At 39.5% G+C, this 27,885-nt stretch overlaps 1 protein-coding gene across 2 annotated transcripts; it reads right to left on the minus strand.

Moving 5' to 3' along the window:
* Positions 1–2,373: 2,373 nt before the first annotated feature.
* Positions 2,374–27,604, minus strand: LOC306993957 (protein NLRC3-like; the record flags this gene model as incomplete). Of its 2 annotated transcripts, XM_079604176.1 has the most annotated exons (7): positions 27,486–27,604; positions 11,707–11,876; positions 9,545–11,371; positions 5,659–5,826; positions 4,782–4,952; positions 4,653–4,699; positions 2,374–4,570 (listed from the first exon to the last, which is right to left on the minus strand). In XM_079604176.1, the coding sequence occupies exons 2-7, from the start codon at positions 11,853–11,855 to the stop codon at positions 4,017–4,019; spliced, it is 2,916 nt and encodes a 971-aa protein (XP_079460302.1). In that variant the 5' UTR covers positions 11,856–11,876; positions 27,486–27,604. The 2 variants fall into 2 exon arrangements, with proteins under 2 accessions (XP_079460302.1, XP_079460303.1); XM_079604177.1 differs by lacking the exons at positions 2,374–4,570; positions 4,653–4,699; positions 4,782–4,952; positions 5,659–5,826 and having other exon boundaries at positions 9,541–11,371.
* Between the last annotated feature and the right edge of the window lie 281 nt (positions 27,605–27,885).

Here is a 27,885-nt window from a genome sequence, read left to right on the forward strand (position 1 = left end):
GGTCAGTCGCATGATTGTCTGCTCTAATTAAAACGTCATATGCTTGAAATATGAATACATTCATATTTAATTTAAAAATAGGAAAATAATGTTATTCTATTCTATTCTGTTCTATTTATTATTTAAATAAAAAATTTAAATAATAAAACATTTGTCTTGTTTTCTGTCTTGCATTTTATCTCAAAAGGATGCCATTTTAAAAATATGGAAATTAGCTAATAACTACAAAAAAGTTAATACAGCCTCTTATTTACATGAGGTAAAAATAAACCACACATTTTCTGTTTGTGCTACAATGATAACAGCTATACCATTTATATGTCAATGCCATCTATGTCAATAGCTGACACTTGTAACTAGTTTGAATCACATTTTGAATGCACTGGCTTAAAAGAACTCCAAGATACAGAAAGAAATGTCAAAATTTTTACAATCATCCCCCCGTCTCCCCCTAACCTAACTAACTTCAAAGATTATTAAAGAAAAAGTAAACAGTCAGTAAAAAAAGGAAATTAATTACAAGCAAAAGCACAAACAAATACAATGAATCAAAGATGAAACAAATTAAATAAACACAGCTTTAAGATTTTCAGGTAGGCCTACAGAATTTAAATAATCAAATGTAAAATAACATTGCATAGTCTTCCCCGTTTAAATTAAATACAGATTAATCCTTGTTAAAAATACAAATACAGTGAGTGATTTTCTCTTTTTTGTTTTTTTGGTTAATGTTTTGCTTTCACTTTAAGACCCACATAATCAGATTTCTTTGTTTACGTTCGCTTAAAGGGATAGTTCACCAAAAAAAGGAAAATTAGTCCATTATTTACTCACCCTCAAGCCATCCTAGGTGTAAATGACTTTCTTCTTTTAGACGAATATAATCAGGTTATATTCAAAGATTTCCTGGCTCTTCCACGCTTTATAATGGCAGTGAATGGAGGATGAGATTTTGAAGCCCAAAAAAGTGCATCCATCCATGGTAATAGTAAATCCATAAGGCTTCCTTCTGAAGCGAAGCCAGGCGTTTGTGTAAGAAAAATATCCATATTTAAAACTTTATCAACCAAAATAACTAGCTTCCGACAGATGGCCATACACATCGAGAAAGAAAATTACATCATAGGGTGCATTCTGCGCGAGCCAAGGAATTACAGGGAAATAATTTAGTTTCTTGCCCATACCGTTCTAAAGTTATTAACATAAATGTAAGTGAAACTTTGGACAGTAAGTGGTGCTGGAGGGATTGAGTTACAGACTCCAAATTTGCTGTGGTGAATGTTTGGACTGTCCTCTATCAGTGTGCTAAATTTCTCAACTTTTTGCCATCAGTGGCGGGCCATGCATTTCACACCTAGCCTTCAGTGATGTCCACCCTGAATTAATAACTTTTAATAGTGTAGCAGCGCACGCACATACTCTCTATAATTGTTGTGAAATTCCTGTTTTTATTTTGCTCCGGCAGTTATAGGGTTAATGCGGTGAGTTGCGAAAGGCCGGGTAGAGAGAAACGAGCGAGTGAGTTCGGCTTTTGTGTACAGTAGTTCTTGCGTTCCGATTATAAGTTCAGAAACGGATCCTCATCCATGTCTTGTCCTTCAATGGTTACAATAGTATTAATGTTTGAAAAAAATAAGTTGTTTCGATCATAAATTTACAAGAAAAATTAGGAAGAAAATCATATTCACCATGGACAAAAACGGGGGCAAAAAATGCATTATACTCACCAAAACTACGGATTATTTTTTATATAAAATCCATCCTAATTTCTTTCCTCAAAAAGACTAAAATACTTGGTTGTACAGGTTGTCTGTCCTTCACAATCTTTTCTATCGCCATCGAGGCTAATGTGCTGAAAGTCCAGTCTGTCCCGTCATATTTCTGGCATAAGTTTTAATTGGCTTTAGTGCTGAGAGTGTCTGCTCGACAGAAGCAGTAAACAGGGAAAACACCGCAAAACATGACGATGTGTACACCTGACACAAGCTCTCACACAGATTTTTGAACGATATCAATGAGTTCAGCGGGACTTTTGCCTTCAAAATCAGTCCTGGCATACATTGCAGTCTGTTCTGTTTTTACCCGGACAGATCGATAGAGTCCGTGACTGCGTAAGGTGAATAAGGGATTTTTTTCCCGTAGGTTTGAACCTGCTGGTGGTCGAGGAAGGAAAGAAACATTAATTTGTGGGTTGAAAAACTAGTAAATCTACAGGAATATATTTTAGTTTACGCAGTTCGCTACAGATGCGGTTAGCTAGCTCTGACTGCCAGTAATAGCAGTAAACGCTCTGACCATCCAATCAAAGGGCGTAAAAATGCTTATGTTATTGTATGCCTGCTAGATGGCCCGGTGCAGTCAACTCTTAGACTTAGACTTAGAAAACTTTAATGTCCTCAGAGAGGCAATTTGTTGTACAGTACAGACATATTGACAATCCACAACACAAACATATCCACATGCACAATATTGTTGTAAAGTTTTTCTTTTGCTCGAAGCAGAGACCAGTGAGACAGTTGGGATCGCGTTCAGAAGTTCTTGTTTATTGAACACGGCTGCAAGTTCGTCCAACATCAGTCTGACCTAACGGTCTTCCAACAAAAAGTCTAAATCTAAACAGTTTGCATTGTGGTTATATACATTCCAAGGGGGAGGGATTACATAGAGGCGGAACATCTGAATAAAGCATGTAAATGAGGTTCGTACCCGAGTCAAATCTCTTACAGAGATTTCCTGATCTCATCAGCATAACAGTGATCAGTGATACTAATCCAATCAGCAAGGTCTGGGCCAGAGGCTCCAAGAGCCATTTGGGCTCCAAAGGCCATTAGGAAAACAAAAGGTGAGAGTCTCAGTGATTCTCTTAATTTAACTTACAATGGGGAAAACAGGTCTGGCAGGAATCTCTTGCTGGCATTGCAGGAATCTCAATAATCATCTGAAATCAGTCTACTAAACTTTATCAGTTTATATACTATTGCAGTGGAAAAACTAAATTAAACATTTAATAAATTTGTAATCCTTCAATATCATAAATAAATAAAAACTACTTCACATTCACATATGTTCTCCAATCATACCCCTCACCACACCTTATTTGATTGGGTTATTGCCATGGGAATGAATTAGTTTTTTGCTCGGTTTGTTCTAACCTTAGGGTATCTATATCTACGACCAGAAGGGAGAGGCTTGAACTCCACTGAAAGTGGATGGGTTGTATCCATGCAAACCTTGTCTGCCTTCTGTGCCAATCTTGTCAGATATAGTTGGTACAGGTCTACCTGTTGTTTACCAATAATTCTTCCACAGGTTTTAACAATCTTCCCCAATTTGTTCCTGTGGGTGATCTTTGAATGTCCATACCAGCATACAATACAATAAGAGAGAATACTCTCAATAAAAGACTTATAAAAAAAGAGTCAACATTTTGTTGTCAACATTAAAATAAACAAGTTTTCTAAGAAAATACAAACGTTGTTGGCCCTTTTTAAAAACGGCATCAGCACACTGATCCCAGGATAGTTTTTGGTCAATGATAAGACCAAGATATTTATACTCCGTCACTATCTCTATCTCCTCTCCTTTTATCAGAGTTGGAGTGGGTGAGGGATTATTATTAACTCGAAATCTGATTGGCTGATTAAATCTGACTGATTATCTGATTGGTTAAAGCAACAGTTTTATTGCCATTAATTTAAGCTACAAGCGCCCGTACTATCGATTCTGAAGGCCTCGAGGCAGATATATTTGACCCTGGCAACACATGATGGCTGAAATATGATTGGATAAAAGAGCTAAAAAATATATACACTACTGGAAGCAGCGCAACCAAGAGAAAAGCTATTAAGCTAAATTAAGAGAATGGACTATTGGGAATAATTTAATACTCATTTATAAAAAAAATATATATTAAAGTGCAAGTCAGTGATTCTGATAGTGTTTCGGCCAGCAGAGAAGGCCTTGCTGGCCCTGACGGCCCACCAATGGCTGCCATAGACTTCCATAGCAGAAGATGTTTACTGTGTGTCTGTGTGTTGTTTAATCTGACACAGAGACACTGAGGAATCATCATAAAGCCCAAATCCAGCATAGAGGGATTCAGTGAATGTGGTGCTGAATGTGTGTAAGTGTATTAGTGTGTGTGTGTCACAGACGCTGTAGAAGGACAGAGTTCCGGCCGCCATGTCCACATACACTCCTGCTCTATTAGAGGATGAACAGATGTCAGGTATATCAGTGTAGTTATTATTGTGCCAGACAGTAAATCTGTAATTATTGCAGTTCAGACTCCAGGATTTGTCATTATATCCAAATATAGAGTCATATCTCTCTCCTTTCCTGCTGATTCCTTTACACGTTACTGATATTTTAACACGCCCGCTCCATTCAGCCTCCCAGTAACAGCGTCCAATCAGACTCTCTCCACACAGAACCTGAGGAGCATAATCAAATCTCTCTGGGTAATCAGGATACAGCTGCTTCTCACCCACACGTGTCACCTTCATGTTCTCATCAGACAGAATGAGACGAGTGTTTGCTGTGTTTGGATCCAGCCTGAGATCGAAGGCATCTGAACACAAGAAGAGAGAAACATCTATAACAAAACAACAGTCACTACGTGTCTGTGTGAGTGTGTGTGCTTGTAGACGTACACTTTTGTAGTCCTGCTGTGATCCTGATTTCTCCGCCATGATCCACACTATAAACACACAAACACACATTAATGTACTACACCATGCACACACCTACGTTCAGTATGTCAGTATTAGTGTTTTACATACTTGAGTATCTGCAGTGAGCAGTTTGGATCCTTCTGTTTGTCAGAGAGTAGCTTGACTCCTGAAACTCCTGGGTGATTGTAGCTCAGATCCAGCTCTCTCAGGTGTGAGGGGTTTAAACTCAGAGCTGAACACACATAACCACATCCTTTCTCTGTCAACCTGTCAGACAACCTACAAAATAGAGCAGAGCAGTGTATTGTTGGGAAGAAGTGAGAAGTGCATGATGAAGCTGTATCAGCTCCAGCCTCATATCTGCCTTGTGTTGCTGAAGGACACCTGTAAACTACAGCAGCCAGACAGCTGTTGTGTTAGATATTTTATAAAAAACAAGCCAGGATCGTGTGTGATACTCAGCATAACCGTTTACTCAAGAACTGATATCATAATCCCTCTGTCCCCAACCCTATGTCCGTACTACAACAGTACCATTACACTGAAATGTCCCATTACAGAACAACAGCAAGACACATCACTGACTGCTGCCTTCATTGCTCTAATCTAATCAGGATGGACTTTACTAACTACATTAATCATTCTCCTTACAGTTTAAACAATGGCCTAACTAACATGCTGAAAACATGTTTATTTTATTCATATCATTATTAACATAATTATATCACACACACAAACAATGTGACCAGATCATATTTAGCATATGTACATTAATTTGTGATGTCAGAAAAGGATCAGCTCCTCTCAAGGTTTTTCTCTTCACTATAAACATCTTACAATTTTAAGCTTTGGCTGTTCACTCTAGCTTTAAAAAGTGATGACAAGTAGTTTGGAAAGTACTTGGATTGTGAAAAGTGACTTGACATTGCTTTGTTTCATTAATTTATTGGGAAAAAAATTAAGAGAAACTATATAAAAATAAAACCTCAGTATCTGCAGCTGACAGATCTTCAGTCCATCCGAGAGTAGATTCACTCCTGAATCCTGCAGGTCATTGTTACTCAGGTCCAGCTCTCTCAGCGCACAGTTTGAGGATTGTAGAGCAGATGACAAACTCTCACAACACTGAGTATTGAGAGTACAGCCAACAAGACTAGAAGAGATGAAATAATAACATAATAAAATAATAAAGACATGCTAAAAAGAAAGTCACCAGTTATCTTTGTTATTCATTTTAACATTCCAAGACAATTGGAAAAGCAGACAATTGGAACACAGTGTGCAAATGTAGTACAGGAGTCAGTCCGTTACCGGAATTTCCCCAGCCCTGATCTCATCAGCATAACAGTGTCATTCAAATGCATAGATGCTAATCCAATCAGCCTGACAGTATCGCCCATACCTTCACATTATCATAGCTTAACTTGGGACACTGACACGGTTCAGGAGATGCATAAAGGCAAAAGGTTAATGTCAGACACCTGGGTTGCTTGACGTAATCTTCTTTGAATCTCATCATCTATACCTCAAAATATAAAACACAATGTACAGAACATTCTCAGTTTATATACTATTGTATTGGAACCTAGATTTAACATTTTATAAATTTGTAGTCCAACAAATGTAAGGGGATAATCTGATAATTGTATCATTCATTAAACAGCCAGTACGGTCCACACATAGATCAGATCTCACTATCATCAGATCCATCTGGAATTACATGAAGAAACAGAAAACACTGAGACAGACTAAATCCAGAATAACTTTGGCAACGTCTCCAAGATGCTTGAAGAAACCTACCTGCAAAGCTACCTGAAAAACTATGTGCAAGAGTACCTAGGATAAAAGCTGTTTTAAATGCAAAGGGTGGTCAAACCAAATATTGATTTGATTTAGTTAATAGAAGTTATGTGACACTGTCACATATGACACGTTTTAACTGCTCTTATATATGAATGATTTTATGTATATTAGAGTTTTAAAAGGTTGACATGTTGTCTTAGTCATTTTAGTCCATTTTATTCCTCTTATCTGTTTTAAATGCGTGTATGTCTTTAAATTATCTTGGGTCTGCCTAGTCTGGCAATCACCAGACCAAGCTCAATCTTTTAAAGGGTAACTTAAAGGGCACCTATTATGCAATTTTGAAATGTACCTTTCATGTAGTGTGTAACATAGATCTAAGTGAACAAAAACATCCTGCAAAGTTTGAAATATGAAAGTGCACCGCATATAAAGTTATTGTCTTTCAAAAGTAAGAGTCGACTCTGAGTCATTTTTATGAATCGTTAGAAGACCGAAGCTTTTTCTCTGACTAGATGACGTCAACTTGTCAAGTTATTTGAATACGATACGCCCACTTATTGCGCTCCAAGGCCAGGGAAAATATCAGGGCGACGAGACGCTGTGTTCTGAAGTGCAGCTCAAACTCAACTTTTTTCATCTGCCCAAGGAGGAGCATTTGAAGACTAAGTGGCTACAATTCATATAACTATACCACAGAAGTATAGTCCGAGCCTTGTGCTTTGTTCGCGCCATTTTGAAGACGATTGCTTTTTAAAATGCAATCAAACTTGGATTCGCGAGCCGGCTGATATTGAAGGAAGGTTCAGTTCCAAGTGTATTTGCATCAGCTTCCTCCTCCGTATTACAACCTGTAAGTGTTATTAATAATTGTTGCTTTTATGTTTTATGTAGCATGCTTAATAATTATTTTGTTTGTTGTGTAAGCACCATTTAGCTTCTAGGTCTTCAATGGCAATTGTATTGAGATGTGAAGTGTTTGTCGTTGTTTTCGGAGTTGTCTTAATGAATAGAGTAATACCTCGTAGTAACGTAACTGCATTTTTTTTTTTTTTGTAAAAACGTTATGTTTATGCATCAGGCTAATGCAAACAAAGACTGATTGTGCTTTTACAATATGAACTCTGGGCTATGCTCGCTAACGTAACATTAAATTCTTTATCTTATTTTTAGTTTTTTACTACAAACTACAAAGCAGTGGACTATAATCATTATTATAACACGATTTAATTGATAAAAGCATCATTGTACTCAGTGTTAAACAATAAGTATTATCTCTGTAAACACTGCAGGGTCATCTGACCAATCACCGCAGATTAGCGTCGCGCAAAGGAGGGGTTTGGAAAAACGAGTCGTTGAACGAATCATTTGGGAGTCGGTGAGCAAATCAGGTAAAAATAAATGCATATTATACGAAAACAAAAGTGTTTTTTGACATTGCATGCATGTAAAACTGTTGTTGGGGACTCCCTAAACAACATTAGGAACATTTTAAATGTCATAATAGGTGCCCTTTATCCCTAAAACAATTTTTTTTTAGTTAATGATCTGTAAGATTGGGGCTTTATTAATAATATTCATTGATTCAAGTAAATTTGTTGACATTTGGGTATAAAGCGTTTTAAGTCTACAATATATGGTGTAAAGTGCTGCCCTCTTTAGGTTGAATGTTGGCTACTGCAGTTGAATTTTCCTATTGGATGTTGTGGTACTGCGTGACGCAAGCAGGTACCAGCTCACCACGCACTTGCCTACAGAGACGGGTCAAATGTGACACTCAAGAAACCTTGCCAGTTTAGATATTTCATGTGTTCTAGCTCAAGCAAACCTGGTGCAAACAGTTTATTTGGACCAACTTGCTCCTCAGAATCACAAGCTGTAAGTATGTGTCTAAAACTGAGTCTATTAATGCAGATGGTATGTCATTCTTACTTCTTTGAGTAAAGATGGAGCAAGATTTGTCTTACCAACGTTTATGTTACATCAGTCATACACGCTAGAGTTCGACTAATGTATGCACCGTTATTGACGCAGTTCCCACATGTTCATCGCAATAAATTAGAAAAATATGCATCGGTTTGTTGATGGACATACACTTGTTAATGCTGATGGTGAGGAATTACAGTTGCAACATCTCATAAATCTCAAACTGAGTAGCATATCACTGAGAAACGTCCTGCTAAAGTCGTCCTTGCGATGGAGGTTGGGTTGAATAATTAGTTCTTTCAATGGTTCATCATCGGACTCGAGCTCAGATTGATATGGCAAAATCGACATCCTTTGTTCGTTAATGTCTTTAGTTTACGGTGTGTACAATCACTGAGCTGTAGGAAGCCTCTGGATGGAGCTGCTGAAGTTCAGTTATGGCAATGGGCGGTTTTGTTTTCGACACGCGCTGTATGCGGTTGACCAATCACAACAGACTGAGCTGTCTGGCAAATCAAAGCAGAGTAGCTCGCGGAAAGGAGGGATTTAGAGAGATTGATTCATCCATGGAGTCATTTGAGAATCACTGAAAAATGTGGTGATGTGCAATGTTTATTATGAGAAAATTAAATCGTTTTTGGACCTTTGATACATGTAAACCTGTTGTAGGAGACTCCAAACAACATTAGGAGACTTTAAAATAGCATAATGGTACACTTTAAAGAACTTATCTTAGATGTTGAATTTCAGAGGACTTTTGAAAGCGCAATGCAAACTGCTATGAAGACGCTAACCAGGTATTTGTAGGTTTAGCAGCGAGCTCATTGGCTACTGATACAGCAGAAACCAATCTGCTGTGCCCTATTCTGAACTATGTGATTGCAAGCAGATTGAGTTAAGGACCTATCAGCCCGCGCCATCTAGAGTTTTGTGACAGAACTTTGTATAGATTACGTTATTGACCAAAATATTTGTGATTATGATTTTTGCCATAATCGAGCAGCCCAAGAGATGCTGTTTTTTCCACCAAAGATCAAACATGGTTATGGTAAAGAGTGTAATATTCCTGAAACATGCTCAAACTGGCTTGTAATAGGTCCTAGTTAAACACGATTCTTCATTTGTTAATAATTAACACTCACAGGGCTTTTGTGCAGTTGATCACAGCTGGTATCAGTCTTCTTCTACCCTCATCTGATGTGTTGTATTTCTTGAGGTCCAGCTCATCCAGCACCCCCTCTGACATCTGAAGCATGTAGGCGATTGTTGAGCAGTGAGCAGCAGAGAGTTTTTTCTCTGAGTGTTTGTCTGATTTCACAAACTCCTGAATCTCTCTGGACAGAGTCAGATCTTTCACTTCTAGCAGACAGAGGAACAGATTGATGGATCTTTCAGTGGAGATCCCGTGTCCATCTTTGATCATCTCTTTAATATACTGAGTGGTTTCTCTGATGCTCTCTGAGCTGTTCTCTGTGTGTGTCAGTAGATCCTGTAAGAGTCTCTGATTGGACTCCAGTGAGACGCCCAGCAGGAACCGCAGGAACAGATCCAGCTGTCCATTCTTACTCTCAAGAGCTTTATCTACTGCTCCTCTAAGCAAATTTTGTACTGAAGCAAAATTCTTCAGCTTCTCCATAGTTACATTTATATGGTAGTAAAACACATAGAATGCAGCGAGAAACTCCTGGACGCTCAGATGAATGAAGCTGTAGACTTTCCTCTGATGAATCACAGAATCCTCCTTAAAAATCTCAGTGCAAATCCCAGAACACACTGAGGCATCAGTGACGTCTATGCCACTCTCTCTCAGGTCCTCCTCATAAAACATCACATTGCCCTTCATCAGCTGATGGAAAGCCAGTTCAGCAAGTTTCACAATCCCTTCTCTGTTGGACTGCAGGAGTTTCTCTGGATCTCTCTCTTCATACTTCTGATTGCTCATGTTGATCTGAATCAGCAGGAAGTGGATGTACATCTCAGTCAGAGTTTGAGGGATTTCTGCACTCAGGTCTTCTTCCAGGAGCTTCTGAAGCACAGTGGATGAGATCCAGCAGAAGACGGGTATGTGGCACATGATGTGGAGGCTTCTTGCACTTCTGATGTGTGAGATGATTCTGCTGGCTTGATGCTTGTTACTGACTCTCTTCTTGAAATATTCCTCCTTCTGAGGCTCATTGAATCCCTGAATCTCTGTCAGACGGTGGATGTATTTGGAGGGGATCTGATTGGCTGCTGCTGGTCTGGAGGTGATCCAGATGAGAGCCGAGGGAAGCAGATCTCCTTTCATGAGCTTTGACATCAACACACCCACTGATGAAGTCTCAGTCACATCAGAAACTGTCTGATCGTCTGAAAACTTCAGTGTCATTCTGCTTTCATCCAGACCATCAAAGATGAACACAACTTTACACTTCTCATAAATCTTTGAGTCTAGATCTTGAAGTTCAGGATGAAAGTCCAGCAGAAGTCTGTGAAGACTGTACTGATGATCTCTGATCAAGTTCAGCTCTCGAAATGGAAGCACAAACATGAAATCTACATCCTGATTGGCTTTTCCCTCGGCCCAGTCCAGAATGAACTTCTGCACAGAGACGGTTTTCCCGATTCCAGCGATGCCTTTAGTAAGAACAGTCTTGATTTGCTCTTTCTCCTCACGTTCTGGTTCAGGTGAGGCTTTAAAGATGTCATTGCAGAAGATTGGAGTGTCTTGTGAGTGTTGTGTTCTGGCCGTTTTCTCCATCTGTAAAACCTCATGTTCTTTATTCACTCCTTCACTCTCTCCCTCTATGATGTAGAGCTGTGTGTAGATCTTGTTCAGGTGAGTTTCATTCTCTTGGAGATTCAGTCCCTCAAATAATCTCTCAAACTTGTTTTTCAAGCTGGTTTTGAGTCTGTCTTTTACTCTCTGTAGTTCATCATTCACTGGTTGAGGAAAATCCTGGTCTCCGCACTGATCATCTCTATTCCCACTGCGGGGAAGAAAAAAAACAGATGGAACAAAAATATTATAAAATAAAGTATTTAAACGATGAAGAAAAAAAAGAAAAGAAAAGAAAAGTAAATCATTACAGATAGCAGTCTTGTATTTTTCATACATTTAATGGCTTGTGTCTTGACTCTGGGCTCAAAGTTAATTTTCCATCACTGTAATTTTGTCCATAGATTTTAGGTAAAAAAAAAAAAAATTAAAAATCCCTCAGCGTGCATTCAATTATTATTTTTTCTCTCACTTGAATTGTCGTCTCCTAGATTCACTCGCTAGCTATAGTTAAATCACCCACTAGTTATACATGTTCACACTCACATTGGGTCAGATGTCATGGCTCCATCACTGAGGTCAGGAGGATGATTCAGTGATCTGTCACTCTTCAGAGACACACAGCTAGGTTCTGGAGATGAAGCTTTCTTAGTCCTTTGCATCATCTCAGATGCAGCTTTTTCTCCTTGCTCCATAATGAGGAACTGACACCTGGCCTGTATATAGAAACAGAAAAAAACTTACAATATAGCCATGGTAATTTCTTCTTTACAAATGCACAAAAGACATTTGCACTGAGAAAAATAATAAATTACCTTTTCGCTTCAACCGCCATGCAAAAAGTTAATCTGATTTAGTCAAACAATGTGCGTGATGGTCAGGCAAACATGAGTCAGTTTAATGTGAGTTCAGTTTAGTTTAGTTTTTTATTTATTTATATAGAACATTTATTAACAACAGAGTCGACCAAAGTGCTGCACAAAAGTAAAAAAATATATACATTTATAACAGAATAAGACAAATCACAAATTTACCCAACAATAAAATTCAAACATAGTAAAGTATTTACAGCAATTACTCCAGCCCATAAGCCATTTTAAAAAGATAAATCTTAAAGGGTTAGTTTACCCAAAAATGAAAATTAGCCCATGATTTACTCACCCTCAAGTCATCCTAGATGTATATGACATTCTTCTTTCAAACAAATACAATCAGAGTTATATTAAAAAAAAGTCCTGGCTCATCTAAGCTTTATAATGGCAGTGAATGACCATTTCAGTTTTGAAGTGCATCAAAGCACATCCATCCATGATAAAAGTGCATCCATCCATCATGATAAAAGTGCATCAAAGCACATCCATCATGATAAAAGTGCATCCATCCATGATAAAAGTCCTCCACACAGCTCCAGGGGGTTAATAAAGGCCTTCTGAAGTGAAGCGATGCGTTCGTGTAAGAAAAATATTGAAAACTATATCGACTAAAATAACCAGCTTCCGGCTTCCGTACACATCGATTTACGGTGGAAGAGTAACCCCTGACCCGACGTGCAACGTAATGACGAACGCGGACGCGTAGAGGATAGAGCTAAACAAAACACCAGTCATGAATTAGAAGTCTAACACGACAACTTTTAAAGAGAAATGTCGGAGGAGTTTGAGTTTGTTGCCCAGCCCTGTTGGTTTGAACCACGAGAGGCATCTAATCTTATGATATTCCTACATCATACATGCGTTACTGGTTTTGGTGTGAGTCGACTTGCATAGTATGCGTACGGCCGTCTGCCGGAAGCTAGTTATTTTAATAATAATAATTTAGAATAATAATAATAATTCGTTACATTTATATACCGCTTTTTCTGAGACCTCAAAGCGCTTTACATAAAAGGGGGGAATCTCCTCAACCACCACCAATGTGCAGCATCCACTTGGATGATACGATGGCAGCCATATTGAGCCAAGAACCATAGACAGTATATAAGATGGACACAGCCACCCCATAGATTTCAACGAAGAAAAGTGAAGCCCATTTGAAGCACTCACTTCCTGATCGCCAGGCGAACTGCGCAGGCTCAAACTGAGCTTGGTGACGTGAGCAACGTGTCTGACAGCTGTCAGTCTTCTAGTGGCTGTGCCGAGAGAAATCTGAATCATTCCCTTCAGGATCTCTCAGAGACGGAGAGCGTGAGCATTAGCTGTCCATGAGCTAGCAGCGGGAGCAACTTTATCTCTCTCTATGGGCCTCTCCCTTGACTTTATCGGACTTTATGCCTCCACGTCCTCCCGATTGCCTGCGAGCTTCTCCGCCGGTCTATACTGTAATTTCTCTATGGTGCGACAGAGTCGCGTGGTTATGATGCAATCATTAGCCTATTTTTACAAAAACGGCGTCTACGGGGCCATAACGTAAGGTACAAGGTAATGGAGCCTTTTATACATTGTCGAGTTTCTTTAGAAATAAATAATGGACAAATGGACTTTGGACGCCTCAGATGTAAAGTTATTTGCTGTCAAAGTGATGCCAAAATGAATGGGAGTCAATGATGCTAACAGCAGGTGAAGTTCTGCTACAATGGCGGCTCCCGGGGAGGCTTCAGTTTCCGGCGGATGGATTACCCCCTTGGCCAGAACGCCCACCACACACCAGCTTACTGGTGGAGAGGAGACAGTGATGAAGCCAATCAGTATATGGGGATGATTAGGGGGCCATGATGGACAGAGGCGAAGGGGCGAATTTGGCCAGGATGTTTTACACCCTGTTACACCCCTACTGTTTTTCGAAGGACATCCTGGGATTTGTAATGACCACAGAGAGTCAGGACCTCAGTTTAACGTCTCATCCGAAGGACGGTGCTATTTTGGCAGTATAGTGTCCCCGTCACTCTACTGGGGCATTAGGACCCACACAGACCACAGGGTGAGCGCCCCCTGCTGGCCTCACTAACACCTCTTCCATCTTAGTTGATACAATTTTCAATTTTCATTTTCAATTTTCAACACATCAATTAATTTGAGAAGGCCTTTATTAACCCCCGCAGAGCCATGTCGAGGACTTTTATGTTGGATAGATGCACTTTTATTGACTTCAAAACAGAAACTGCCATTCACTACCATTATAAAGCTTGGAAGAATTTAAAAAAACATAACTCTGATTGTATTCGTTTGAAAGAAGAATGTCAATGACTTGAGGGTGAGTAAATCACGATTCAAAAACCTGAAGAGAAGTGGCAGATTGTATATACAATGGCAAATTGTTCCACAACCTTGTGTTTCAAGTACAGCAATAAAGTATTTGATGACTTTAGAGGCCTATTGGTCTGATGGTAAGAAAGGTAGCCATAGGTATTAGACAGGTAGGATGGTGCCAAGCAGACCAGGGACTTCTACACAAACAATAATACCTAAACTGAATTCGGTCCCACTTTATATTAAGTGGCTTTAAGTAATATGTACTTACATTGAAATTAACAATTTGATACAATGGACTTAGTGTACATACATGTTTTTACATTGTACTTATATTTAAAAAATACCAGCATGTAATTACAGCTGTAATTCATTTATGCAATTACATTTGTAATTACACAGTTGACCCTTCCCTTACACCTTAACCCACCCTTAAACTTCACCATACCAGCACACCTGTCCCTAACCTTACCCGTATCACACCGCAATAGCAGAAAAAGTGTTTTACAATACAACATGAACACAATAAGTACATTGTACTTATTTTCGATGTAAGTACATAGTACTTAAAGCCACTTAATATAAAGTGGGACCCTGAGTTCTAATCTCAATAGGAAGCCAATACACAAATCAAAACAGGAGTAATACTTTTCCGTTTTCTAGTTCCTGTTAAAGGGGTGGTTCAGGATTTTGGACATCGGACCTAATTTTCATGTTAGCCTAGTTGTTATTCATCAGTGGAGACAGTTTTCAACAATTTTCATCCAGTCCTTCCAGTTGCATAGTTCGCCGATGCTAGGCTAGCGCTAGTCAACGGTATCTGCTAGCCTGCCATTAAAAACTGTTTTACCCACTCCACAGTGCACCAAAATCAAATAAATGATAACGCCAGACTGTTGATGTAAATGTCTGTTGAGAGAATAATGTTAGAAATCAAACTACATTTTCATTGCATTGCAATAGTTACACTTTGTTCCCTGTATTTATTAGCACAGTCTACAGCAGCGGCGGAGTGATATTAAGTTACCTAGCCAACCGAGTGAGTCTCCACATGACGCAAGTGTATTTACCTGCCGCTGACACTCATCACTACAGAAGCAGAGGATATTTCACTAAGAAATCAACACAGGACTATGGCCACGTTTGAAAGCCATGCCAATGTTCTTTCAGACTTTGGAGACGAGGAATGTGTTTTATTCAACGAACCGTACATGTTTGAGCCGGAATACACAGACGAAGAACTAATCGAGATGGATGCTAAAAGGGCAGAATTGAACTGACAATGTTAACGTTAGTGGAGATAACGTTACATTGTCATTCTATCAGTTATGAAAGGGACTAGCTTCATAGATAGCTATAGTAGCCTAACAAAAGTTATTACCTGTTCATCTGCTGTTGGTGCATATGGAAAGACGGCTGGAACTGCATTCCTTGTCAGTGACTTATGAACGTTTCGATTATGGGGTTTTTCAAAGTCGTCTGGTCTCAAATTCGCAACTTTAATAGTCTCTGCCGGTGTCTCGTTGTCCAAGCCAGCAGAAAGAAGCCACAGTTGGTTCCTTTCTGGATCGCTCAATGGAAATTTGTGGAAACTTTTTGCATGACCATCTATTTGGTTTATTTTTACAATTTCGAAATGCACAACGAATCACCATGTTGCCAATTCCTTAGTTTACAATCAAATGTTTTTCAATATCGTTGTTCAAGGCTACTACTAGCTAGCTAGACGTCCCGTCTGTAGTGCGCGCTTCTGTTCCGTTTACTTTTCGGCGCAGTACTACTAACCGGAGCAAAGTACAATTCCGCCGCTACTGAGAAACTAGTTCCTGTAAATGTAATGCGATCATTGAGATGTAAGAGTACCGGTACTTTGATTTCTAACATTATTCTCTCAATAGACATTTACATCGACAGTCTGGCGTTATAATTGATTTGCTTTTGGTGTACTGTGGAGTGTTTTTAATGGCAGGCTAGCAGATACCGTTGACTCGCGCTAGCCTAGCATCGGCGAACTATGCAACTGGGAGGACTGGATGAAATTTTTTGAAAACTGTCTCCACTGATGAATAACAACCAGGCTAACTTGAAAATGAGGTTTGATGTCCAAAATCCTGAACCACCCCTTTAAAAGTCTGGCCGCAGCATTTTGGACCAGCTGGAGGCGAAATAAACAAGATTGAGCAATCCCTAAATACATTGAGCCTCATTTACGGAACAAACGTATGACAGAAAACTGGGCGTATGGTCGTTTTCATGCAAAACTTGGTATTTATCAATATGGATAAATATTAACGTTGGTTAATATCGACCAAAGACAACGAAGGTAGGCCAGCAGAGGGGCCAGCGGAGCACTTGAGCGTGAGTCTTCCTATGGGAACCGGAGCTTCTAACAGATCGATGCAGTGACGCAATGACTTTAAAAAAATCAGCGATTGGCTCTTTTACTTAGAAGGCGGGACAGTTTCTCTCATTCATAAGTAATAGGAGTGAACTGTCTTTCTAGTCTTTGATATCTAGCTCAGGTGGGTCTGGCTGTGTGCTCACATACTATCACTAAACAAGCTGGTTTTTTCAGTGAATGCAGGCAGGCCAGTCTAGTACCTGAACTCTTTTACTATGAAGCCACACTGTTGTAAAATGTGCAGAATGAATCTTGGCATTGTCTTGCTGAAATAAGCAGCGATGTCACTTAAAAAGACGGTGCCTAGATGGCAGCATTATGCTGATTGTTTTCTCATGCTATAGCCAGACAAAAGAATAAGATACGGCCTAAGACGAAACTAATTAGCAATAGCTAATAACAGATCATTTAACACGAGCAGATTCTGTACTGAGCTGTGAACCTGGACTGAAACCGGTCTAATATATCATTATTATTTAAGAAGGAAGAGAACTGATGAAAAACAACCTTCTCCAATACCTTTGAAAGGAAAGGGAGGTTCGAAGTAGGCCGATAGTTAGCTAAAACCATTGGATCAAGAGTAGGTTTTTAAGCACAGACTGTATCACTGCATGTTTGAAACAGGATGGAAAATAGCTATTATTGAGACTACTATTAATTAAAAACTGGATACATGGGCCAACAGTGTCCAATACTTCCACAGTTAGAGATGTGGGAATAGGATTCAGAGAACAAGATGCAGGTTTCCAGCATAGATAGTGGACCTGCACCTAGACACGGCCACAACGCATCCCTAAAGTGTCAGCAGGGATTGTCTCAACTAGGCCTGTCACTTTTTATTCGATATTCGAATACATAGCATGGTATTTGATATTCGTTCGAATTTGATTTTTCTCAAATGTGACAGCCCTAGTCTCAACTAAACTCTCTCTTCGACACGACAGCCATCGGCACTGATCCTCAACAAACTCGTCTCCATACCGGCGTGATGGCTCGATCTTAAACCAGATGAACTTGATCAATTCTCTGATCCAATCTGACCTCTGACCTGTAATTCTGCCTGAATCATAATCATACACGTGTTTGTTCGTGGTCCAGAGGAGAACTGGCCCCCGACTGAGCCTGGTTTCTCCCAAGGTCTTGCACCTTTCCACTGTCGCCTGTTACGGCAAATAAACAATTCTGATTAAGACACAGATATGTCTTTGATGAGTTTTATTTTCTTGCAAGAAAAGGGCAGCAGTTAAACAGTCACACAGAGTGACAGTGAAGAGAGGGCATCCTTCCTCTTTTATAGTGTTAGCTAACTCTCAGGATGTTTTCTCTCTAGGTCAATGATGGAGCATTCTTACACTTGTTGTTTTCTCCTTCGTTGGAGGCCCTCCTGTCACGTAGCAACACCCTTTTACCATTACATCACAATCAGAATAAGGATTGTGTGTGCTCTTTTACTCTCATATGATGGTCACACACATCTTAAAGATGAAATTTCTTCCACACACCTTTGTCATCTTTGGCTTTTGGTTTGCTTATGCCTAGTTCACACTACAGGATTTTAAGCAGGTCGGGCTGTAATCGCATGCAAATCTGCGGGTGATCCGCGCTCGCCAATCTTTATGAGTGAAATACTAAACGACGCATCAAAAACACTCGCTGACACCGCGCCGACGCCAAACAAATATCTAGCATGATAAATATCTGGAGCTGTCGGCCGACTCGATAGCCTGTGGTGTCACGTGTCACGACGAGCAACAGCCAATGCGAGAGCAAGGCATTTGAGGTCACCGAAAGAAAAACAGCAGCAGCTCCAGCAATAGCTTCAAGAAAAGTTTAGACCCAATAAATTGAGCTTTTTTATTATAAACATGTTTTATTCACCATCAACTCTGGAGAACTGGAGAATGGTGGACTTCGGCCTTGTTCACCAATGCAGTCTTGCGAGTGACGCGGTCCCGATGACTTCTCTATCTCTCAGAGCAGAGGTGTGTGTGTCTGAAATGTAACCCTGACCGTTTTATTTGCCAAATTTCTATGTCACTGTCCATCTTTATTATGGGGTTCAGGGGGCGCGTAGAGGCTATGTACGGAACTTTTTTTTTAAAGCGGAAAATTTATTATTTTCAAATATAGGCTTATGCATTTACATTGTGTGTATAAACAAATATATATTTTATAATGATATTGTAATTATACATGTACATTAATATGTTTTGAATAGAATTACGATTACTATGTAGGCTAATACAATTCAGTTAGCCTACTTTTGAAAGGACAAAAATAAGGTGTCAGTGTATTTCATTAGACTTTAACTTTGCCAGCTATAAAAAAAACGTAGCATTTCCTCACGTTTTTACCACTGATTTTTAGTGACAGTCGATATGCACGGGCAGTTAACCACATGCACTGTGGTTTGGGCGTAACGTGAAATAAACCGATCAGAGCGTCCTCTCACATTCCCTTTAAGAGCCGGCGCGCTTGTTCCACGGCGGATCGCTATTATAACGGCGGATTGCTATTATAACGGCGGGTTTGCTATTATAACGGCGGATTGCTATTATAACGGCTATTTTATCTAGATAGATCTTTTTCACATCTTCACGGACACAACAATGATTTCTCTCGTGTGTTAATATTTTTCCTTGTAATAATGTATGATTTGCAAAAATGAAAACTGCTGCGTCTGTTTATAATTATTAGAGAATCAAAGTGGATGCGCGTTAACACGCTACATTATGGCCAAGCACGCGCCCTTAAAATACCATATCACTAACGCGCAACGCGCCACTGTCTTTAGACTGTTTTTTTCCTGGTCAGTGGCGCAATTGCTTTTTAAAACTGGAAAATAGCACCAGGGAACTTTTGCGCCGGAACACACTCCTCTTTTCGCTGAACCGCCCCCGCGAGCGCAAGTTCATTCCCTAATTTACCGACGTGCGTCTGTGGAGGGAAGAGTCCGGTGTGCGCCGGTGCAGAATAGGAATGATACATGCGTCGGTGTTCAAAGTCAATTGCGCTGCGTGCAAGATAGGGCCCATAGTTGTTAATACAAAACCTCAATTTTGTATTAATGTAGGTCAGAATGTGTGCATGCAACAAGTATAATGTGCATTTGTGGATGAGGTGACACGCGTGCATTCATTGACTCGTTTCTGAGTCGATCCTATTTGATTCATTTGGATTTTGAGACTTTCATTTCGCCGGTTTCGCCTGGCACGATCCACACACATCTGTCTGAGAAAACCTGCTACCACTAGATGGCAGTATTCTGCTAAAACCGACAACGGCAGTGTAATCAAGCGTTCTTCCCCATTTAAGACGCTTAATGGATTTGAGTGATATTGAAGTGATATTTAGTACACAATATAGGCCTACCTTATTAATAAAGCATAGCCTACTTTATAGAGGCAAACAGATTAAATCAGATTATGAACAACACCCATAGAAAACCATTATAAAACGCTTAACGTGCAATAGCGCGTTGCATGTTCAATAAGGTGTATCGGCTACTGAGTTATAATATCACCATCTTACTGCATTGACGTTAAGCTTTTTCGTAATAATCGGCTCTATGGGAGGAAAACTATATAGCCTATGACAAGAGTCTATCTATATGAACGCGACGCGCAATGTTTCACGTTTATGGCATTTTCCTTCCCGAGCCTGTTAAGAAGAAAAAGCTTAACATGAAATTCTGGGGGTGACGTCACTTCTTACCATGGATCCAGAACGAGCTGTTTTTAGAGCTTGATTAAATAAATTATTCGTTTATAATGGGGAGGACGTCTTAAGCTATGAAACTTGCAGGAAGTTTTAATGGTACAAAGACCAAAAGATCAAGGCAAATTTGGTTTATCATGTCATGACCCCTTTAAAGGTGCTGTATGTAACTTATTCACTCTACTAAAGCATAAAAACACCATAACATGTTTACATATATTGAGGAAACATGCAAGGTCACATACTCGTTTCTCTGAGAAACACTTCTACAGCCAGTTATTTTACTATGAAATGTGCGTTTCCAGGCTGGAATAGGGCTGTCGCGGTGAAGGAATTTCCCTTGCGGTAATTTTGAGTGGTTCAATAGCGCGATATGCAGTATTATTGCCATTTATTTATTTCTATTTAATTTTAGGGCTGGGGGAATTAACGTGTTAATCTTTGAGATATTTATCGCGTAAAAAAAAAAAAAACGCAATTGACGCAGCACTTTTTTTGTGTCGTTTTAATTACTTTGTGTTGCGGCTGCTATTGCGAGTGTGCCGAACCAAGTGCCCCTGTCATGACGGAGAAGGACAAGGATGGAGTTTTAGGAGGAATGTTTGCATTTAAAAAGTTCCCTGATGACGCGTTTGACAAAACAAAGATGCTGTGTACGATTAGCAAAGCTGAATTCAAATACCATAGAAGCTGGAGGCACCGAATTTTCGGCCACCGAAAATTATCGGCCAAAAATCGCATTTTCGGTTTTTGGCCGAAAGAGAAAAAAGGCTGAAAATATAAGCCAAAAATATGCCACCCCGTCCCTACGTGCTCGGCGATCAGGTTTCACGAACGGGTCTTTTCCGCTCTGTGTGTGCGCCACGCTCTCCGTTCAGTGAGCGTGTGTGTGTTTGTGTGTCTTTTTTTCCGGTGTTATTTAATTTAATTAGGTGATTCTACGTTTAAATATTGATGATTACAAGCTTGGGGGGAATGCAATTAATTAGTTAATTTTTTTAATCAATTCCCAGCCCTAATTTATTTGTTGCTTGCTATATAAATAAACGTCAGCATGCACAAAAGCGAGGACATTTTCAGTAACCAATGTAACAAACTAAACAGCATCTCTGCGCATTGAAAGGCTGTGAGTCAGTCCTTAAACCGTAAAACCGTTAATTCAACGAACACGTTCAAAAACGCTTCATTAAAAGATAGATGTAATGAAACAAGGTGTTAATTCTTTTTTAACTTTGCTGGTCAGCCTTGAAACGTGGAGCTCAATGCGTCGCATGGGTAACGCTGAAGCTGATGCTTCACTTAACGGAGTGAAAACTGCGGTTTCCTCGCGCTGTAGCTGTGGAATGCTAACCAGTGCTGGCGCTGACGCCATTCATGGTAAATACCCTTAAACGTTAAAAGGGTAATGATACGACAAATGTTTCGCTTTCCTTGGACACGGCAACCTTTTCACGAATATGACTGGTCCTCAAAGACAGACGCAGGTAATCGCTCGCGCTCAGTCGATCGCTCTCAGTCTGTTTAGGCTTAAGTGCAAATCCCCGAAGCCTCTGTACAAATCACCATGATAAACAGTCTTGTCATTATTAACTTATTGAACATTCAATACACATGCACGAAGGTCAAAACAAGAAGGGTATAGCCTTGTGAAAAAAGAAAACGTGAATATCGTGGTTGCTGCGGTTACTTGCATTCCTCTACGGTTGGCTTGTAAGTAGCGCAGTACTACACTATTGCGGTTATCGCGACAGCGCTAGGCTTGAATATTTGTTATTGTTTTGGTCTGTGACACTACAGGTTGGCAATTTTCATTGTCCATTGCGGTCGTTCCTGTTGCGTCTCTCAAACTGGCAACCCGTGTGAGCGCCGTCCAGTCTGAGGAGCAGGAGGCGGGAGAAACCACGATGATCTCCGAAATTTTTAATTCGACTGCAATACCCATTTTGACCACTAGTTGTCATTCTTACAGACTGCACCTTTAAGCTGGACTATGACGCTATTTTCTTCTATGTCCACTGTTCAGCTAAGTTTGTTGCATTATTTTCCTGAAAATAATGCAACAAACTATTTCTCCTGAAAAACTTTGCTGGGTTAGTTAACATCGTTCAACTTATGCTGGTTTTGTTTTACTAACATTTTTATGCATGAACTACGCATTCTGGTTCTGACATTCCTGATGTGATTATTTTCAATACTTTTCTATTCTTCTAGTTTTGGCAATAGATGAATGGTTAATGAGTGATCTTGAGACAAGTCCCTGTAGTCTTCAAATTTTACTCTCATATGCTGATGTAACACATATTATAAACTTGACAGGTGATTATTTTTTATTATTTTAATGTAGTTTGATCACTTAAGGCAATTATCAAAGTTTGATTAAACTCTCGGGAGAGAGATTACAGGTTGTTTCAGAATGTAAATACCTAGAGCTATATCTGGACTCCTGTCTTGGTTTAAAAAAATCTCAAGTATCAGTCAAATCAAGCAACTCAAGGCAGATGAGTGGTGTGCAGTGTAAAGCAAAATGCAAGAGGTTTGAAGAATGTTAGATCAAATCGAAGGCCAAAAGTTTAACAATATGAACGTACAATGCATATAATGTTCACTAAATAAAATGTAAAGTGCTTATTGGCCCTGCTGCATGCAGCAATATTTGTATACAATGTAGCCTAATAATACAACTTATAATAAAAAAAGCCCATATGATGTACTTTAACACTATGAAAATTAATATATAATTAATTATAATAATGCAGTGATTAAACCCACCAACCAACATTTAATTTACAGGAATGTCTATCTTTTTTTGTACTTTAGAAATGTGTGTTTTTGGTTCTGTTGAATATACGTGCATCACCACAAGAGCTTCAATGTACAATTTCTCACCAACCTCATGCACATGACAAATAAACTGAACGCAAATAACTGACCGTAAAGTGTGACATTTGTGAAAGTTTAGAAGACATGTTGTCTTAGACCATCCTTCTTGATCTTCAGTGTTTACGGAAGATGTCGTAATACCTCTACCTGCTCCTGCGTGTCAGAGCTCACACGGCTTAGTGGCTTAAAAACCCGGATAGTGACTTTGTTTTCTTTTCTATTTTGTGTGTGTGTGTGTGTGTGTGTGTGTGTGTGTGTGTGTGTGTGTGTGTGTGTGTGTGTGTGTGTGTGTGTGTGTGTGTGTGTGTGTAGAGCTCAAGTCAAAGCAAACGTTCTGAATTAATTTGTTCTTCGCGTCAGAAATAGCGCAGAATAATAAGGATTAAAGCAATATGGAGTTGTGAGAAATATACGCGGAATGTGTGCCATCACTAAAGGAGGGCTGATCTGATCTTTTCTGTTTTTTCTACCGAAAAAGAAAGCTTTGCATTGAGTTACCATGTTCATGTTGACTACAGATTTCCTCATAACTAATTCACCGTTCAAAATTAATCCTTTACTCTAGTAATGATCTTACCTGTAACATTACTCTCAGGTACTATATGTGGCGAGATGGTGGATCGAGTAAATTGTAGTTACATTTATGAGGAAAAGTGTAACTAAATGAAGAGCAGACTACGCCACTCCGTTTCACTAAACGGAGAAATTTATACAAGACACGCTGGTTCGTGACCACAGACGACAAGAGACGAGGATCAGAATACAAAAATACCTTTGTTTTATTTTATCAACAATAATTTAATATATAAAAACTTTGAGGTAGACCAAAGTTCTGCACTGTTAAATGTGCATCAGGCCAGAAATAAAGAAAAAAACAAAAATAAAGAACACAAAACACTTTTGGGCTGAGGCTTACGTGCAGGGAGCTAGCTGGACAGTGAGTGTCCTAAGGTCACTCCACACAACACTCACACTCACTAGTGGAGGACACACAGGTGCCAACGGCAAAACACTGAAGAAACCACCACCAAAAGGGGACAGACTATGGGATCAAATTCCCGCCAAATATATAGCGGTCACGTATAAAAAAAATAATAAGCGTGAATCAAAAATTTAAAAACACATGTAAAAATATATTGCATAAACTGAAAAAAAAAAAAAGCAAAATGATCAGAATAGCAAACAACGTGGTCACGGATCAAAATATAATAAGCGTGAATCAAGAAATAACAAGCATGAATAAAAACTTTAAACACATTAAAAGTTATTTTGCACAAAACTTAAACTTATGGTCATGCTTTCTTAAAAAGTATGTTTTCCTTGGTTTTATTACTGTGTGTACTTTGTGCTTTCTTGCATTTTCTGCTCATATTTTACTCTTTTGTACGCTTGTGCTGTTTTTCTCTTCGCTCTTCTTTCTATGTTCTGCGCTTGCTTTCCCAAATGTTGCAGTTCGAGTTTCATGTAAATTAGGGCGGGTTTAAGCGTCACCATTGGTCCACTAGTTCTAGATTGACAGCTACTCCTCTAGCCAATCAATCGAAGAGGGGAGTTGACGTCACACCAATGCGACTCGTGGCGACTGATGCTTACTTGTTATATATACAGGAGAAGACGACCAGCATCAACTCAGTTGGCAAAAACATTTCCGTGGCAGGACACATTTAAACTGCATGTGTGCCTGCAACTCAACCTGTTGCCGCTATACGTATACCTGGCAATATGGTATCGTTAACTTCATCATCCTAACGACGACCTGTTACAGTTATGCCTGTGTGATGATCCATCATTCACCTCTAATGCACTGGACTGGCACCGCGAGCGTCGATCTTTTCCGAGCAGTAACTTGCCACCATCTACTGGCCGTTTTACTTTCATATTTAATCAATAACAAGGATGGGTAATGTCGGTCCTGGGTGCAGAGTTTAGCTCCTCCAACCCTAATCAAACACACCTGAACCAGCTAATCATCGTCTGTAGGATATTTAAGACAGGTGAGGTTTTTAATCGGAGTTGACGCTAAACTCTGCAGGACAGCGGCACTCTAGAACCAACGTTACCAATCGCTGATGGAGATGTTGCTGTATTCAAATTTTTAAGCTATATTTAAAACATTAATCCTAAAGTAATATGCAATTATGTAGCTATGCAAGTAAACACAATACGTTTGTAATAAAACACTGTATTAAATTCAACTGGTTTCTGTATATCTTCTCTGTAACACAATCATTTTCAATAATCTGGTCAAATTTGGCGAGGTTAATAAAAAAAGGTAGGCAATGCGTAGCGGTGACAGGTCAAAGTCCTAAAGTCTTCAGACAATGGCCGTTTTAGTTTTTGCAACGAATTGTAATGTTTCATAACTGCAGAATGTTTAACTTACAGCAGCCTTAGCATATTGACATCATGAGCCAAGTAATATTGTTTAACACCAATTGTGCACATTAACATTCTCATGTATCTCAAAAAAGATGAATTTAATTATTTATGTCCAGAGTTCAGATAGCTTTAGCCGTCTTCCCCTGGAAGCAGTGCTGCTTTGTTGTTATATTTACTCAGAATGAAGTGCATCACGGGCACACACCACTGAAGTGTGCGGTGACTTAATCACGCTGGTATGCCAAGCGAAAATAATTCATTTAATAAATGCACATAAAGCACAAATAAGAAATTGAACAGTATATAAAAGTATTAGAAAAATAAAATGTTAGTATATTATAACGGAATTGAAGAAATTGTACAAACATAAACCGCTTGTACTCCTACATAAGCATCAGTCGCCACAAGTCGCATTGGTGTGACGTCAACTCCCCTCTTCGATTGATTGGCTAGAGGAGTAGCTGTCAATCTAGAACTAGTGGACCAATGGTGACGCTTAAGCCCGCCCTAATTTACATGAAACTCGAACTGCAACATTTGGGAAGCGCAGAACATAGAAAGAAGAGCGAAGAGAAAAACAGCACAAGCGTACAAAAGAGTAAAATATGAGCAGAAAATGCTAGAAAGCACAAAGTACACAGTAATAAAACCAAGGAAAACATACTTTTTAAGAAAGCATGACCATAAGTTTAAGTTTTGTGCAAAATACCTTTTAATGTGTTTAAAGTTTTTATTCATGCTTATTTCTTGATTCACGCTTATATTTTGATCCGTGACCACGTTGTTTGCTATTCTGATCATTTTGCTTTTTTTTTCAGTTTATGCAATATATTTTTACATGTGTTTTAAAATTTTTGATTCACGCTTATTATTTTTTTATACGTGACCGCTATATATTTGGCGGGAATTTGATCCCATAACAGACAGCCAGCTCCCCTGCACGGGGCGGGCCTTCAGCTCCTAAAAAAAACAACAGAAAAAAACAATATAATACACTTTCACAGTTGGCTGCAAACTTATGAAATTATAATACACCAAATTCAACAAAGGAATCAACACTCTGCAAATTACTGAGCACAGTAGTTAACCTGGCTGGTGGTGACCTAGAGGTTTACAATGTGGCCACGGTGCAGCATCCAAAGGCTATGAACAAAAAATGAAATGCACCACAGACACAAAATACAATGAATCATTAAATCACAGAAATCAAATCCAGGATTACAAAAACAAAAAAAGGAAAATGTTGCTCACTTCACAGTCTTTGCGGAAACCCAGGGCACAGGGCTCAAGGAAAACCAAACGGCTGGTGATGATATACTTATACTCTGGGCTAACACCCTCACATGTAGCTAACTTACGGTATACGTGGGCGGAAGGCTCAGAACTAGCCACACACTAGTACCACCCGCATTTACAACCATATGCAGATGCAAAGTAAGCTAACAGAAACAAATAATGAATCACAATGATCACAGTGATATTAAATGGCAGCAGAAAACAACAGGGCCGTCTTAGCGCCGTTATCAATGGAGCATTTTGCCTCCAGTCCACAATGATGAACCGCTCACCAGTGGTTTACCAACGGTAGATCGCTGGACCCACAGCAGATTCAGTTACTCATACGCAGTCTCGTTCACAGCAGGCAACCCGCAAGTGTACCGAGATGTTACATCTGTTCAAACACATTAGCCGCGCTCGGATAGGGACAGGGGTTTACCAGAGATCCCATTAAAACAAACGTTAGCCTGTCAGAACAAACATACCTCGGATAGGGACAGCCTGCACCCAAACACAGCGTCGCATTGGTTCGAACAGTAACCTGGCCCCCACGGAACTGCACACGCACCCACAACAACGTCTGTGACGATGACATATCCCCCGGTGACCTGAACTCCGCCTTAAAGGGAAAGTTCACCCAAAAATGAAAATTCTGTCATCATTTACTCACCCTCAAGTTGTTTCAAACCTGTATGAGTTTCTTTCTTCTGATGAACACAAAAGAAGATATTTAGAAGAATGTCGGTGACTAGACAATTGCTGGACCCCATTGACTTCCATAGTAGGAAAAAAAGATAACGTTACTATGGAAGTCAATGGGGTCCAGCAATTGTCTAGTCACCGACATTCTTCTAAATATCTTCTTTTGTGTTCATCAGAAGAAAG

The sequence above is a fragment of the Phoxinus phoxinus genome (genome assembly GCF_949152265.1).
Source record: "Phoxinus phoxinus genome assembly, chromosome: 25".
NCBI classification, from domain to species: Eukaryota; Metazoa; Chordata; class Actinopteri; order Cypriniformes; family Leuciscidae; genus Phoxinus; species Phoxinus phoxinus.